Below are 16,994 nucleotides of genomic sequence, written 5' to 3' on the forward strand. Positions count from 1 at the left end.
CAAAGATAGTATGAGTCTCTCTGTCTATGTTTGAAATCTGACTCATTTCAACTTTGACAAACTATAGTCAAATCAGTTTCTGTTTTCGAACTGTCAAAACGATTAGCCACTACGGAACTTATATATAACTTATATGAAAAAAGAACTCTGACGTCACGGTCAAATCACCTACTATTTTAGTTCTATCCGATTTATTAAATAGAAATTGTGTCAAATAATATCTGCTCTCTACGTTTTTAGGGTTCCGTACCTCAAGGGTAAAACGGGACCCTATTACTAAGACTCCGCTGTCCGTCTGTCCGTCCGTCTGTCCTGTCCGTCTGTCCGTCTGTCCGTCTGTCCGTCTGTCCGTCTGTCCGTCTGTCTGTCTGTCACCAGGCTGTATCTCATGAGCCGTGATAGCTAGACAGTTGAAATTTTCACAGATGATGTATTTCTGTTGCCGCTATAACAACAAATACTAAAAACAGAATAATATAAATATTTAAATGGGGCTCCCATACAACAAACGTGATTTTTTTGCTGTTTTTTTCCGTAATGGTACGGGACCCTTCGTGCGCGAGTCCAACTCGCACTTGGCCGGTTTTTCTAATAATTATCTTGTGCTTTATTTCGTCCATGGTGTAAAATAATTTATTTTAAACACAGGAAACATCCCTATTGTATAGAGGCATAGAGGTATCAATAGGTCGATTTTTTTTTCTTCAGGTTTTGATACTTTTGATAGTATTCGATAAGTTTTAGGAGCTCCTCATTCTGCTGTTTTATTAGCAAATGAATATTAATTAAAATATAGGTAAAGCTGGTCAAGCAAATCTTGTCAGTAAATAGGAACAAAAAAAACTATACTTATCCTTTTCTTTTGGGTGCTAGTACTAATCAAGATAGTATGATTATCTCTGTCTATGTTTGAAATGAGACAGTCCCTTGACAAACTATACTTACTCGGTATTTGACATAGGTACCACTTATACATATATAATTTTAGTTGGCACTTTTTTAAACCACTAAATTTTTTTGAGCTTTATCAACTGTTTACCATTATTAATCAAAGAAAGACAAAGATTTACCACAATTATGAATAAGGAGTGAAAATTCCCGATAAAAAAGCTTGAAACCCCCAAAACTTCTATGCATTTGACATTTTGTAAGACCTCCATCTACACTAGCGCCCCTAGCGGCGAAATTAAACGCGGTAGCCCTCATTCCTATGATTGCAGTCAAAAGGTAGCCAAAGGTGGCCAAACTAAAGGTACTCCGTGATGGAAAAACTCAATTAAGTAAACACATCTAGTTTAGGCTCATCAGAGAATTCTCAAGCAGTACTTGGGACATGCATATTACTCAAATGAGAATAAGTACAATCAGCAATAAGACTGTGTAACAATTTTGTTTACAGTAACTTGTTTCAAAAATAAACAGCGTTCGCTAGCGACATCTAGTAGGGAGTAGTAACATTAGTCTCAAACTCCTAATGTTCAACAGATGGCGTCACCGGCAATGGCATTTGTTGATGTTTGTTGATCAGCGAATCGACTCCACACTCGCGTTCGCTGCTTCGCGCCGCGTAGTCTGGAGCGAGCTAGATAAAAAGGACTTTGCCTGTGTGCCTGTGCGAGCCTGTGCCATAGCAGTGGGGGGACACTCCGTCTTTCGGGCACACTCGGCTCATATCCGAGCAATTATTAAATCCAATCGTAACACACTACCGCACCGCACCGCGACCTTGGTGCGTCGCACCCTATGAGCAAGAAACAAATATATCTTCCTCGCTCTCACTTACGGGAGTGGTGCGGTAGTGTGATACGTAATCGCGGCGCGATTCGCAAACGAGTGTGGAGGGGGCTTTAGGGTTGGCACAACTTGACGTCCCTTTGCGTGCACGACCACAGATAAGACTTGAATTTTGACAACCCTAAATAGCCGAAAGGGATAGTGCCATACATTAGAAAGGGGCAGCATGATTCGACCCTGAATCGCTGTCAAACTTCGGGTTTGTAGGAAGTGTCCTTTCTGTACGGTAGTACTATAGTTGGTCAAACCAAATTGGCAGTAAATAAGAACAAAGAAATGGATATAGCATCCTTTTCTTTTGGGTGCTAGTACTAGTGTAAGACAAAGATAGTATGATTCTCTCCGTCTATGTTTGAAATGAGACAGTCCTTTGACAAACTATATGTACTATTACTTTACTTATTCTGTGGCCATATGGGTTGTTGTGTTATTTTTATGAATGCGACTGAAGGACTTGTATCCATGATCATGAAAAGAAAAAAAAAACTGTGGCCATAGCGTCGCTCTAAAGTCAAAAGCGAAAGGCAAAACGTCAAATTTACTTGATTATACTAAAAAATTTAATAACATTAACTGTTCTAGGAATAAACAAAAGCCCACTTAAAATCAAGTGTTTCCTTAAGAATAATTCCTTCATCTTAAACTTATAGTAACGTAAGACAAGCGTAGTGTTTATCAGTAAACGTGTAATGGAGTAGAGTGAAGTTCGTGTCGTGTGATCACCTCGTACGTGTATTATGGCTCAAAGATTTCCTCCCGGTGGGCCTCCTGTCGGTCCGAGCGGGCCCGGCGGGCCGGGTGGGCCGGGGCCGGGTCCCGGGCCGGGCCCGGGCGGGCCAGCGGGCGCGGCGCTGCCGCCGCAGCCGCGGTATGCGGGGGCTGCGCCGCCGCCCAACGCCATGCCGCCGCGGCCCTATCCTGGACCTAATTTTCCGGTAAGCCCCTATAGAAGTACTATATGTGAATGACACACTTTTATTGGACAAGAATAACATTGCAATGCTAAGTATGATATGCCTAGGAATTTGGTTGTTTATAAAATGAGACATGAAACAAATATGTTCTTAATCGTTTAATGATAAGATCAGTGCAGACATTTGGTGTAAATGACTTGTTTGTTGTAAATATACCGTTGACCTCACTAGAGCACAGATTTAGAATGATGATTTTATATAAAGGTAAGAAAAAAACTGAGACCACTGAGTCTCCAAGTGGCCGGTTGGCCTAAAGCAAAGGGGGTGCAAAAAAAGACTTAGATTTTTTTTAGTAGGTACAATAACATGTCTGTTCTGGCTCACTCTGTTTGATCGCGATCATCGCGGTCAACCTAACACACTCCTCCTCGCTTCGCTCTTCGTCGCACCTATCTTGTCTGTTACTTAAATTTAATGTTCCAACAAATGAATGATTGATTGATTTTAATTTGTCAAGTAGTGGTTTCAAGTTGCGGGTCAAATATCTCGGCCATTTCTGATTTTAGAGAAAAGTTTTTCCTACAAAACATGCTTATTTTAGCGTATTCTCTACGATAACACAATAAAAAATAGGTGTTATAATTAAAAGAGTTTACTGAAACATGTTGAGCAATTACCAACTTAAAAAATATAAGTGTGCCATTTTAATATATTGGTGTGATATTATAGCAACGCAGCGGCTTCACCCCACCACCTGTCTCAGCCGGCGGCACGCCGCGCCCCGCACCATACGGCGGAGCCCCGCACGTTCCGCCGCATGCGCCGCCCCACGCGGCGCCACACGCGCCCCCTCACGGCGGCGCCCCGCATGCGCCCCCGCACGGCGGCGCCCCGCACGCGCCCCCGCACGGCGGCGCCCCGCAGGCCGGCGGGGCGCTGCGCCCGGCGCCCGGCCCCGCGCCGCCCGGCGGCAAGCGCCCGCCGGATAACCGGAGCCCGCTGCCGCCACAACATAAACCGCCTAATATGTACAATAAGTAAGTATTTTTCGCGGTACAGTAAGTATTTTATTCTGTAACCCCTACGCTGTAGGCCTAGCACATGATTAGACACAATAGACTACCCGTGTTTTTCTAACTATGTCAATTAAAGGGGGACGGGTAGTCTTTATAGATCGAGATCCAAAAGCAGATCCTAAAATCAACTTAATAGTCTTGCTAGGAACCTCTTAGGCAGGCGCACCCTACTAAATAGTAATTTCTGCTACATTGTCCAATTGTCCCTTCAGAAATTACTCAGTCAAGCGCTCTCCAATCCCACTGAACTAAAAGACCTAACAAACAAATCATTTTTTAATATATTATAATATATGTTTATTCCTATGTATTAGTATTACTTACTTGTATAGGTAATCATAATGTTGCACCGCCTACAAGTTCTTTGCTTTGCCCCAAGGGTTGACTGGTAGAGAATGCCTTATAGCATTAAGTCCGCCTTTTGTACAATTGTATTTTCTTTTGTGCAATAAAGGTTAAATACATGAATAAAATGAAAAATATTTAGTTTTGTATTAGAAGTTTCTCCTTAAAATAAGGAGACACATTATTACATTAATTAGGAAAAACTGAGAAAGGATTCCAATTCTAATCCTCAGTAGAGGCATAATTATTATATTATTATATTGTTTAATACACTAGCAGCTGAAAGCTGATGCGTGTATATCACTGCACTTGTTTTTTTTAACTATTAGGTCTATTAGTGTTCATTTTGTTAGTTGTTTTAAGTGTTTGTCAAGTCTGTTTTTAAAGGTGTTCACTGAAGGAGCACATATCACTGCTTCTGGTAATTTATTCCACTCGCGTACGACGCGGTTTGATAGAAAGTGCTTCCTAGGATTGCTTGTGCTGGGAACTCGAATAATCTTTAAGCTGTGGCCTCTTAGACGATTATTCTCGCTCATAACAAACAGGTCCTTTAGTTCAGGTAAGTCATAATGATCGTGTATGATCTTGAATGTTTCAATGAGGTCACCACGCTGTCTTCTTCGCTCCAGGGTTGTCAAGCCAAGATTGGCAAGCCTTTGGTCATATGGCTTATTACGTAATCCATATACCATCTTAGTTGACCTGCGTTGCACCTTTTCAAGTAAAGTTATATCCTTCTGAAAGTATGGACTCCAAATTTGGTAAGCATATTCCAGAAGAGGCCTTATGTACGTCTTATATAGTTTTAGAAACAGTGCTTTATCAATTGTCTTGAAGGTCTTCCGTATAAGGTATACTAGTGAGTTGGCTCTTTTTGTTATTTCCAGAATGTGCTTATCCCACTTCAGGTTGCTTGTTATACTGACTCCAAGGTCTCTTTGTGAGTTTACTTCTTCTAGGACCTGCGTACCCATGGTATATGCAAGCTGAGGATTTGTGGGCCCAATATGAAGAATGGTACATTTATTCGAATTAAGTGACATGAGCCAGTCCTGTGTCCACCCGCTAATTCGATCTAAGTCTTCCTGAATGATATTATGCGAGATGAGAGGGTTCCCCATTATTTTTGTGTCATCGGCAAACAGTGACAGTTTAGATTTGACAATGGACTTAAGATCGGTGACAAAAATCCCAAAAAGGATTGGACCGAGGACAGATCCTTGTGGGACACCACTAAGAACCTCAATGGGTTCAGACAGCTCCTCCCCTACTCTGATTTTCATTTTTCTTGCACTTAAGAAGTCTTGAATCCAGTTCAGAAGTCTTCCACGAATCCCGTAATGCTCCAGCTTACTAATGAGCCTTTTTATAGGTACCCGGTCGAAGGCTTTCTCGTAATCTAAGTAAACCACGTCCGTTGGGAGGTGTTCGTTCCAGTTCTTAGTCCAGTAATCGAGACAAATCAGTAGATTAGTAACCGTTGACCGTCTAGGAATAAAACCGTGTTGTTCTTCAATTATGATTTGCTCTTCAGATAAAAATTGTCTAATACATTTAGCGATAATTTTTTCCATTACTTTACAGGCAATGCACGTTAGACTTATTGGTCTGTAATTCGCTGCAGTCAGTTTGTCGCCTTTTTTGTATATGGGGGTAACGGTGGCTTCCTTCCAATCATTAGGCAATGTACCCGACGTAAAAGACAATGACATTATATGTGACAGCTGTTCACCTAATACATGACTACATTTCTTCAAGAATATTGCCGGTATACCGTCTGGCCCCATAGCTGTTTCGTCTTTAAAGGTGTTTATCACTTTTTCCACCGCCGCAGGGGTGAATTCAATTTCTTCTAAAGATTTCAGCACTCTTGTAGTACTCACTGCGGGTATTGGTACAGTATCTGGTTCCATAACAAATGATTTCCTGAACTGGTTTGCGAAAATGTTTGCTACTTCTTTACTATCATTCGCGATGACGTTTGCGCTCTCGTCGCGTAATGACGGAGGTACTGAAACCTTTGATGTTAGGCTTTGTCTTATATAGCTGTAAAAGCGCTTAGGGCTGCTTAACACAACATTCCTTTCAAATTCCACCCTTGCTTTTCTCACTTTGTCAACAATTTGATTGTTTAATTTCCTGTAATTCCTGTAATTTTCTTCAGATTTGTCAAGTTGGTATAATTTCCATTTCATCACTTTCTGGTTAGTCAACTTTATAATGTCTTGTCCAATCCATGGTTTATTAATATTCGACTTTTTAAGCTTTCGTTTTGAAGGTACTACCTCTGTTATGATATCGTTAATTCTGTTTTTGAGTTGAGCCCAAGCAGATTGACAATTAGAACAATCCCTGATATTAAAATTTGATTCTGTTAGTAACGAATTTATCTTATCAAAGTCAGCTTTGAAAAAGTCTTTACGTTGCTGTTTCATTGGCATGCTCTGAGAATGGTTGATCTGGAATTGTAATGTGGTTAGCAAAACCATATGGTCACTCTTACCAATCGGCGGATGATGAACTACATTGCTGCAAAGGCTTTCTTCATTGCAAAGAAATAAATCCAAAAGTGATTCTTCATTGTTTCTTTTTCGCGTAGGCTCCGTCACAAGCTGTTCAAGATTAGTATCGACTAAGATTTCTACGAACTTTTCATGTAAAACATTGTAACCGTCAAATTTACATAATGGCCAACTGATGTCCGGTAGATTAAAGTCTCCTACTATGAGAAGCGCTCCTTTACAAGTCGTCGTAGCTTTTTTAATTGTTTCGAATAAGGTTTTATCGCTTTCCTCAAAAGCATAGTGCGTGGGGCGGTAAACACCCGCAAGTAATAACTTAAAGCTACCATATGTAACATTTACCCAAAGTGCTTCAACATTACTCTGATTGTTGTACTCTGAGTGTAATGCTGAAAGAATCGGGATATTATTGTGTTTATCTGCTACGTATATCACTACTCCTCCCCACCCTCTGCCAGTACTCCTGTCATGTCGAAATAAATTATATCCTTGAATGTTTATTAGGCTGCTGTGGATTGACGGTTTCAAATGTGTTTCCGTAATAATGATAAAAGCTGGTTGCAATTTGTCTATCTCTAATAAGAATAGGTCTCGTTTAGCCATTATGGATGCCAGGTTCGTGTAGAAAAGAGGTAACTGTATAAAACCATTGCCTAGTTTTTTCCCGTCTGATTACCTTGATGAGCTTTAACAATGGTAGGTTTGCCATTCAAATATTTAATAATAAGGTCAGACTCACCTGCCTCAATCCTGTTTTCGAGTTCAGTGCGAAGATTCTTAAGGTACTCACGTTGGTATGGGGTTAAATCGTTTTTCACTGAAATACTTTTGTTCCGAAGGTTGTTTCTGTTCTTTAGAACCTTAACCGCTGCGGACCTGTTCGCAAAAATCACCTTGAGGGGGCGTGGCTTGTCACCAGACTGAGGTTTGCCCAGCCTGACGGTAGCCAGGGGCGCTTCAGTTTCAGGTAAATCCTCCAAAATATCTTGCACAAGCCCATGGTCATGTTTTTTTCGCGCTTCAATGGGGGGGTCTCCGGTCGACGATATCTCCGGAACGCCAAACATAATGACGTTAGCACTTCGTCTATTACGGTCCTCCAACTCACTAATTATGTTTTCTAAGCCAATCTGTTGCCCTTGATTCTTTTTTAGAACCTCAATTTCTTGTTTCAGCTGATCTACCTGCTTTCGTAAAGCCGGTAGTTGACGTATTCCAAGGACACAGTCAGGGCATAATTATTTCAATGTCGGCGATTGAAGAGCGATTACCCTTAATTCCGTCACAAGCAATCCACTACACTTAACACATATCAACCTATCGCATCCGCCACATACTATTTTTGGGTTTTGACTGTCCGGTTTAGGTAATTGATTTGTACACTGCATGCAAGACGCCATTTTTGGGTTTATTTTGTAAGGTTATGAAGTTCACTTTTATCTGATCAAATAAGTCCACAGAAACACAATTTCTGTTGTAGATAACACTTTTACATGAAATTCAATATTCAATTTAACGAAAGTCACGGCTTTTAAGTTAAAACAAACTAATTCCCGATTATTGTACGCTTTTTATAACACCAGTAACGAAAAACACAAGTGCAGCTAAAAGCGCGGGTAGACCGAAAAAAAAGAATATAATTATGTTTCAGGTAACGACATAAAAGCTTTTCGTGAGTTATACTAAGAGCGTGCAAAAAAGATTTAGTTCCTTTCGGTCCTTCACGGGATTTCATTCCTAATATAATAGTTCATGACCGACTCAAGCCTAAATTATAATTTTGCCTATTTATTACAGCGAGTACGCAGCTGGCGGCGGCAAACGGAAGAAGCGTCTAGCGGACAAGATCCTCCCCCAGAAGGTCCGAGACCTGGTCCCCGAGTCCCAAGCCTACATGGACCTGCTGGCCTTCGAGAGGAAACTGGACGCAACCATATTGAGAAAGAGGCTGGATATTCAGGAGGCGCTGAAGCGGCCTATGAAGCAGAAACGAAAGCTGAGGATCTTTATATCAAATACTTTCTACCCAGGTATGTTATTTTGGTTGAAAAACACTTAAAACATAGTTACTTATTATTATAACGAACATTTTGTTTTCATGACTTTTTCACATGCATAAAATAATAGCCATCAAATCAAAAAATATCTAGGAGGATATAACCAGAGTATAAATTTTGTAACCACAGTAAATTCACTGCCATCTATCGACACACTTTAAAACTAAAAATGAAAATTTATAAAAATACGATAAAATGTATTTAAATATGGATAAATGATTTTTTTTATTTGCATTAATTATTTTTATATGATTTTCACCCACGTTCTTTCACTGATATGCGTTAAAATTGTTAAATAACAAACGAAACCGTCAACGCCATCTATACGAGAGTAGGTCAAAGGTAGTGGCGCCATCTGATCGATAATCAAATTTTCGTCATTTTCGAGGCACGTTTTTTCCTTAGACTGTATCCATCTATTACGGAGTTATATCTATCTTTGATATAACCAAAGTCCAAACGGAGTAGCCATTAACAGGCGTTCCCCTCCGTCGAAAATAGTTGGCCAATGGTCATACACAGTGTATGGACTGACGTTTATCGGACATTTCTACTTTTGACGTTCCCCTCCCCAGCAAAAATTGGTAGATTTTTTTGTACAGCAAATTACAGACAAGGCGTCTCCGTTGGTTATATCCTCCTAGTAAAATATGTCTCCACTATCACCCAATAAGTCCCATGGTCCATAGACAACGCATGTACACTCGCCGTCAGATATATCCATGATATATCCGTGCTCAGATATTTTTGAGCACCTCGGCCGCTCCGATATTTCTAAATGTGACTGTGCCAAAATCGATATCTCCCCGTTATTAGTGTTAGTGTCTACACAGTACAATGTGAGGGCCTATTGTGAACAACTGTCTCAACAGTCTGATGCTATGTTTTGTTTAACAGGTCAGGGCGACAATGCGGTGGCATCTTGGGAGCTCCGTGTAGAGGGGCGCCTGCTCGACGACGCCAAAGGAGACCCTGGCAAGGTTCCGCAGGTAAAATGGTATTAACATAGTTTTTAAGTGAAATAAAACTATGATGGTTTTCATAGTTTTATTTCATGAGTAACTATCGCGGTAACCGAAGACAATATTATATAGTTTTTAAGTCTTATAATATGTAATACTAACACAATGGGATCATGTTATCTTGAAAATAAATAATAATTGAATTGAAAATCACTACATAGTATAAAACAAAGTCGCTTCCCGCTGTCTGTCTGTCCCTATGTATGCTTGGATCTTTAAAACTACGCAACGGATTAAAGTTGTGCATGCTCGTTCACTGAAAAGATCACTCCCAGCTAGTACAATCTCACAACTGTACTAGTTCGGTCTTTAAGTACATTTAGTACAGTAGTACACCGAGAGAAACTGAGCATAATAAGCGGCTATCTGCTATCTCGCTCATAGCCGGCCGGGTTCGGCCATCTTGCTCGCACGCTCTCGACGTTTAGTTCGGTCGGATCACTCGGATCGCTTTGCTGTCATCGTCACTCCTCGGTCCTCGCTCTCATTCTGTTTCGTTCGCGTGTAGTGTACTATTTTCGGGATAAGAACTATCCTATGTCCTTCTCCGGGACTCAACCTATCTCCATACCAAATTTCATCAAAATCGGTTCAGCGGTTTAAGCGTGAAGAGGGAACACACAGGCAGACAGACAGACTTTCGCATTTATAATATTAGTATGGATTTGTAATATCAAGCCAAGTCTGACCAGAAAAATCATGCTTCTCAGCAATATTTTGTGGTATTTTCTATAAAAACGGACCTTCCTGTCAATGGCGCTTACGCCATTATAAACGGTGCTCCGATATAAATACAATGCCGCGCGGCGCTGTGCGGCGTAAGCGCCATCGACAATAAGGTCCCTTTCCATATAAAATGCCTCATTTTAGAAACAATGTTGATTAATTCATTATTTCCAGGTTAAACGCAAATTCTCATCGTTCTTCAAATCACTGGTGATCGAATTGGACAAGGAGCTATACGGCCCCGACAACCACTTGGTGGAGTGGCACCGCACTCTCACCACGCAAGAAACTGATGGATTCCAGGTACATCATTTTATTTACTACCGGCAAAGAGGATATAATAAGATAGAGTGGTACTGTCATAGTAAATTTTGTAACCACAGTAAATTCAGTGCCCTCTATGGACACACTTTAAAACTAAAAATGAAGATTTATAAAAATACGAAAATAAGGTTTTTTTTAATTTGCATTAATTATTTTTATGATTTTGACCCATGTTTTTTCACTGATATGCGTTAAAATTGTTAAATAACAAACGAAACCGTCAACGCCCTCTATACGAGAGTAGGCCAAAGGTAGTGGCGCCATCTGATCGAGAATCAAATTTTCGTGATTTTCGAGGTACGTTTTTTCCTTAGACTGTATCCATCTATTACGGAGTTATATCTATCATTGCGATCGGTCTGGCCTAGTGGGTAGTGACCCTGCCTGTGAAGCCGATGGTCCTGGGTTCGAATCCCTGTAAGGGCATTTATTTGTGTGATGAGCACAGATATTTGTTTTTGAGTCATGGGTGTTTTCTATGTATTTAAGTATTTATATATTATATATATCGTCGTCTGAGTACCCACAACACAAGCCTCCTTGGGCTTACCGTAGCACTTAGTCAATCTGTGTAAGAATGTCCTATAATATTTATCTATTATTATTAGTTACTATCCAGCGGGGCAATGCGGCCATCCTTCTGGGCACCCTACCGAGCGACGACTTAGGCCAAATTTTTTAATTATTAGTATTTTGGGTTCCGTACCTAAAGGGTAAAAACGGGACCCTATTACTAAGACTCCACTGTCCGTCTGTCTGTCACCAGGCTGTATCTCATGAACCGTGATTTTCACAGATGATGTATTTTTGTTGCCGCTATGACAACAAATACTAATAACAAAATATGATAAATATTTAAGTGGGGCTCTCATACAACAAACGTGATTGTTTTGCCGTTTTTTGCGTAATAGTGCGAAACCCTACGTGTGCGAGTCGGACTCGCGCACGAAGGTTTCCTTACCATTACGCAAATAACTGCAAAAAAATCACGTTTGTTGTATGTGAGCCCCACTTAAATTTGTTATTATAGCGGCAACAGAAATACATCATCCGTGAAAATTTAAACTGTCTAGCTATCACGGTTCATGAGATACAACCTGGTGACAGACCGACAGACGGACAGAGGAGTCTTAGTAATATGGTCCCGTTTTTACCGTTTTGGATACGGAACCCTAAAAAAAGAACCCCATTCACTCTGTACTTTACTAATTTGGAGTAAAGCCCGACCAGTAATATATGATCATTGTCAAGAGGGCGCTGTTATTCTCATTGTATAAGGTAACAGTTCAGTATAGTATAAAAAAAATGTTCCAGTCAATTTCCGCAACATGGCCCGTGATTATATGTGGTATTTTCTATAAAAAGGGACCTTATTGTCGATGGCGCTTACGCCATTTTTTTTTTTTTTTTATACCACGTCGGTGGCAATCAAGCATACGGCCCGCCTGATGGTAAGCAGTTACCGTAGCCTATGAACGCCTGCAACACCAGAGATATTACACGCGCGTTGCCGACCCTTTAAAAACCTGTACACTCCTTTTTTGAAGAACCCCATACTGTAGCCCCTCGGGAAAACCTCGGCAGGGAGCTCATTCCACAGCCGAAGCGTACGCGATTATAAACGATGCTCCGATATCGACAATAAGGTCCCTTTTACTGATTTAAACTAACACGATTTTCACTCGTAATTTTAAAACTAACACAGGACTTAATCGCGTACAAACTTACGTTTATTTATGGCCTGACGTTTCGAACGTGACGTTACGTTCGTGGTCACAGGCAGACTGGCGAGGAATTGTATCAACATCTTCTTGCTGCGCGGGTTTTGCGAACTTCCCGCACTTGATCTTGATTATTAACTTGTCCCGTATTAGTTTTAAATCATATATCATATCATATCATATCATATCATTTAAGTATTCATAAACACTTTATAAATTTATAAATTACTTAAAACTACATGAACACGACAACAAACAAACATGCAACTAATATTAAAATTAAAACATTAAAAAAAAAAACGAAAATTAATAAAATGGGATTTAGGATTGAAATATGAATGTAGGATGTCAAATTGTAATAAATTAATAACACCGAATTGTAATTTTATATGTCAGAAATTCGTTCGTTTACAAATTCCTCTACCGAATAGTAGCACTTTGCTAGCAAGAAAAACTTCAACTGGTTAGTAAAATCATAGAGTAACTTATACTAGAGCGGTACTGTCATAGTAAATTTCGTAACCCCAGTAAATTCACTGCCATCTGTCGACACACTTTAAAACTAAAAATAAATATTTATAAAAATACGATAAAATGTATTTAAATATGGATAAATGATTTTTTTATTTGCATTAATTATTTTTATATGATTTTGACCCATGTTCTTTCACTGGTATGCGTTAAAATTTTAAATAACAAACGAAACCGTCAACGCCTTCTATACGAGTGTAGGCCAAAACTAGTGGCGCTATCTGATCGAGAATCAAATTTTCGTGATTTTCGAGGCACGTTTTTTCCTTAGACTGTATCCATCTATTATTTCAATTTATATTGAAATAATAAATTTATATTTATTATGGACTTATATCAATCTTTGCTAGCAAGAAAGACTTCAACTGGTTTGTTAAATTATGAAGGTCCCTTTTTATAGTAAATTACCCTATATTTCTGGTCAGGCTTTAATGTACAATTTATTCTAGAAAGTTTCTTGTTGCAGGTGAAACGCCCCGGCTATAAGAACGTGCGTTGCACTATCTTACTCCTGCTGGACTATCAGCCGTTGCAGTTCAAGTTGGATGGGCGTCTGGCCCGTCTACTCGGCGTCCACACACAAACAAGACCTGTCATTGTGAACGCACTGTGGCAGTATGTGAAGACACACCGTTTGCAGGTACAGACCCAACTTCTCGTATTGAATGAGGGCTCATCCAGGCCATAAATGTAAAAAAAAGAAAAAAAAAAAAAAAAAAGTCGTTGACTTGAACTGAATTATAAAAAACCGGCCAAGTGCGAGTCGGACTCGTGCACAGAGGGTTCCGCACTTTTTTCATTTTTTATATTCGAGTTGATTGAATGAAATCTAAATTGCGGTTTACGATTTATAAATAATAAATAAATAAAAGAATTTTATTTCGGACATAAATCCATAGTTGTTAGTTACATATTACATTAACTTATAAAATAGTGTTAGAAGATAGTGTTAGTGTTTATGACGTATTAAAAAAAACTACTTACTATATCTCGTTCAAACCAATTTTCGGTGGAAGTTTGTATGGTAATGTACATCATATATTATTTTTTGTATTATCATTCTCTTATTTGAGAAGTTCCAGGGGGGGGGGACACATTTTACCACTTTGGAAGTGTCTCTCGCGCAAACTATTCAGTTTAGAAAAAATATATATTAGAAACCTCAATCTCATTTTTGAAGATCTATCCATACCCCACACGTACGGGTTTGATAAAATTGAGTTTCAGTTCTAAGTATGAGAAAACCCTAAAATTTATTGTTCTACTTACCAAGTTTCAACAGTATAGTTCTTATAGTTTCTGATAAAAGTGGCTGTGACATTCGGACGGACAGACAGTCAGACATGACGAATCCATAAGGGTTCCGTTTTTTGCCATTTGGCTACAGAACCCTAAAAAAAAATATTTATTTTGACAAATAAATATATGTATTTTGATATTATTTTACTTAATTTATCATTCAAAAACCTGAACTTTTATTAATTATTGTGGCCAGGATCCTCATGAACGCGAATGGGTCGTCTGTGACAAGTATCTGGAGCAGATCTTCGGCTGTGCACGTATGAAGCTTGCCGAGGTAAATATTTGTATTCTACGGCTTATCAATTAAATTCAACTCGTTTATTTGAACATGATTTGAATAATATTGTCTTCGGTTACCGCGATAGTTACTCGTGAAATAAAACTATGAAAACGGATTATATCGCGTATATTGAATTTATTATACATCCCGACGTTTCGAACTCTTTACAGCGTTCGTGGTCAACGGGTGACTGAGGAAAAATTACAAAATGCAAAAATACCCACATACTAAAATAATGAACAATCATAGACTACAAACTTTAAGGCTGGTTGTACATGCAAAATCGGTTCATAAGGCTAGTTATACACTATAATTATTTTTCAAGTAAAGATATATATATATACGCGATAAAAAACTATCCCCAACCCTACACCACGGACCCGAGAAGATTTAATTCCCTCCTAAATTGTAGGAGGGTATCCCAATATGGGACCGGCAACAAACTCGGCGGGACACATCTTTTCAAAACATCAGAATGTCCAGCATCATCCAACACTACGGTCTCACAGTCTATGTCTCGCTTGCTCCTTTATCAGGTGGACTACAGGATCCCAAGCTGGTGGTAGAGAAAAGCCATCTTCCCTATTAAAGTTTGGATATTTCTTAATCTCAATGGCCTCGCGCAGCATTCTGGGTATGTAACGCTTCTCCTTGGCAAGAACCAGAGGCTTATCAAACTTGATTGAGTGATTGGCTTTATCCATGACATGCTCACAGACAGCAGACCTAGGTCGACGGTGCTTGACATCAGCTATGTGTTCCTTCACCCGAGTGGAAATGCTCCGTTTCGTCTATCCCCTATCATATGTCGGGCAGACGAAACGGAGCATTTCCACTCGGGTGAAGGAACACATAGCTGATGTCAAGCACCGTCGACCTAGGTCTGCTGTCTGTGAGCATGTCATGGATAAAGCCAATCACTCAATCAAGTTTGATAAGCCTCTGGTTCTTGCCAAGGAGAAGCGTTACATACCCAGAATGCTGCGCGAGGCCATTGAGATTAAGAAATATCCAAACTTTAATAGGGAAGATGGCTTTTCTCTACCACCAGCTTGGGATCCTGTAGTCCACCTGATAAAGGAGCAAGCGAGACATAGACTGTGAGACCGTAGTGTTGGATGATGCTGGACATTCTGATGTTTTGAAAAGATGTGTCCCGCCGAGTTTGTTGCCGGTCCCATATTGGGATACCCTCCTACAATTTAGGAGGGAATTAAATCTTCTCGGGTCCGTGGTGTAGGGTTGGAGCCGGCATAGTTTTTTTTATCGCGTATATATATATATCTTTACTTGAAAAATAATTATAGTGTATAACTAGCCTTATGAACCGATTTTGCATGTACAACCAGCCTTAAAGTTTGTAGTCTATGATTGTTCATTATTTTAGTATGTGGGTATTTTTGCATTTTGTAATTTTTCCTCAGTCACCCGTTGACCACGAACGCTGTAAAGAGTTCGAAACGTCGGGATGTATAATAAATTCAATATACGCGATATAATCCGTTTTCATAGTTTTATTTCATGATTTGAATAATATGGTAGGAAAGATACGGTTGTGCATAACATTACATTCTAATAGTCTCATTTTTTAAATTATCAATATGATAAGATATTTACAGATATATTGCAGGAATCCTACAAACATTCTACCCGGAAGTATGTAAATCGGACATCCAGGCGCGGGGAGCGTATGCACCCGTTCGTGGTCCACATTCCATTCGTTCGGACGAAACGTTTTGCCTCCTCCTTTTTGGTATGGACGGCTAAGGAATGGAATGCGCTCCCGCCATCTGTATTCCCTGATCAATATGACCTCGGTCTCTTTAAAACAAGAGTGAATAGGCTGTTACTGAACCGGTGAGCTCCATCTTAGGCCCTGTCTTCACTTTACATCAGGTGTGACTAGGGCCAATCGCCGATCAGTTTATAATAAAAAAAAAAACAGAAAAAAATAGGCCCATTTTTTTATTTAAAATAATACCTGTTTACCTACCTGTTTGTGTACCTGTTTTTATTTGCAAACATGACAACATTTTTGCCTGAAATCAGTAAAAAGCGAAATTAAAGAAATTTTTAGGTACGTGTAAAGCTTATAAACAGAGTTCGGACAAATTATCGCAAAAATAAATATGATATGGAACAGGATAAAAAAAATTGATCAATTTTGAACTGCAATTTTGAGTATAATCTGGAAATTTTATTCAAAAATACTGTACATAATACGAGATTAATAAATCTTGTCCTATTTTGAGATATAAATGATTTCTGATGGTTTTGCGATGATTTGTCCGACCTATGCTTATAAATCTACAAATGTACGGCGGGTATGATACATGCCTAAATTGCTTAACAAATATTAATAAGTAGGCAATAATTA

At 39.4% G+C, this 16,994-nt stretch overlaps 1 protein-coding gene across 2 annotated transcripts in view; it reads left to right on the top strand.

Moving 5' to 3' along the window:
* The first annotated feature begins 2,289 nt into the window (after positions 1 to 2,289).
* LOC134741942 (brahma-associated protein of 60 kDa) overlaps positions 2,290 to 16,994 on the top strand; it is a 389,674-nt gene continuing 374,969 nt past the window's right edge. For both annotated transcript variants that reach the window (XM_063674828.1, XM_063674827.1), the window contains exons 1-7: positions 2,290 to 2,729; positions 3,438 to 3,745; positions 8,452 to 8,684; positions 9,609 to 9,700; positions 10,634 to 10,762; positions 13,502 to 13,675; positions 14,531 to 14,611. In XM_063674828.1, coding sequence (XP_063530898.1) covers positions 2,532 to 2,729; positions 3,438 to 3,745; positions 8,452 to 8,684; positions 9,609 to 9,700; positions 10,634 to 10,762; positions 13,502 to 13,675; positions 14,531 to 14,611 — 1,215 coding nt within the window. In that variant the 5' untranslated portion in view covers positions 2,290 to 2,531. The remainder of the gene's footprint in view (positions 2,730 to 3,437; positions 3,746 to 8,451; positions 8,685 to 9,608; positions 9,701 to 10,633; positions 10,763 to 13,501; positions 13,676 to 14,530; positions 14,612 to 16,994) is intronic.

This window comes from Cydia strobilella, chromosome 6 (assembly GCF_947568885.1).
Source record: "Cydia strobilella chromosome 6, ilCydStro3.1, whole genome shotgun sequence".
Classification (NCBI taxonomy): domain Eukaryota; kingdom Metazoa; phylum Arthropoda; class Insecta; order Lepidoptera; family Tortricidae; genus Cydia; species Cydia strobilella.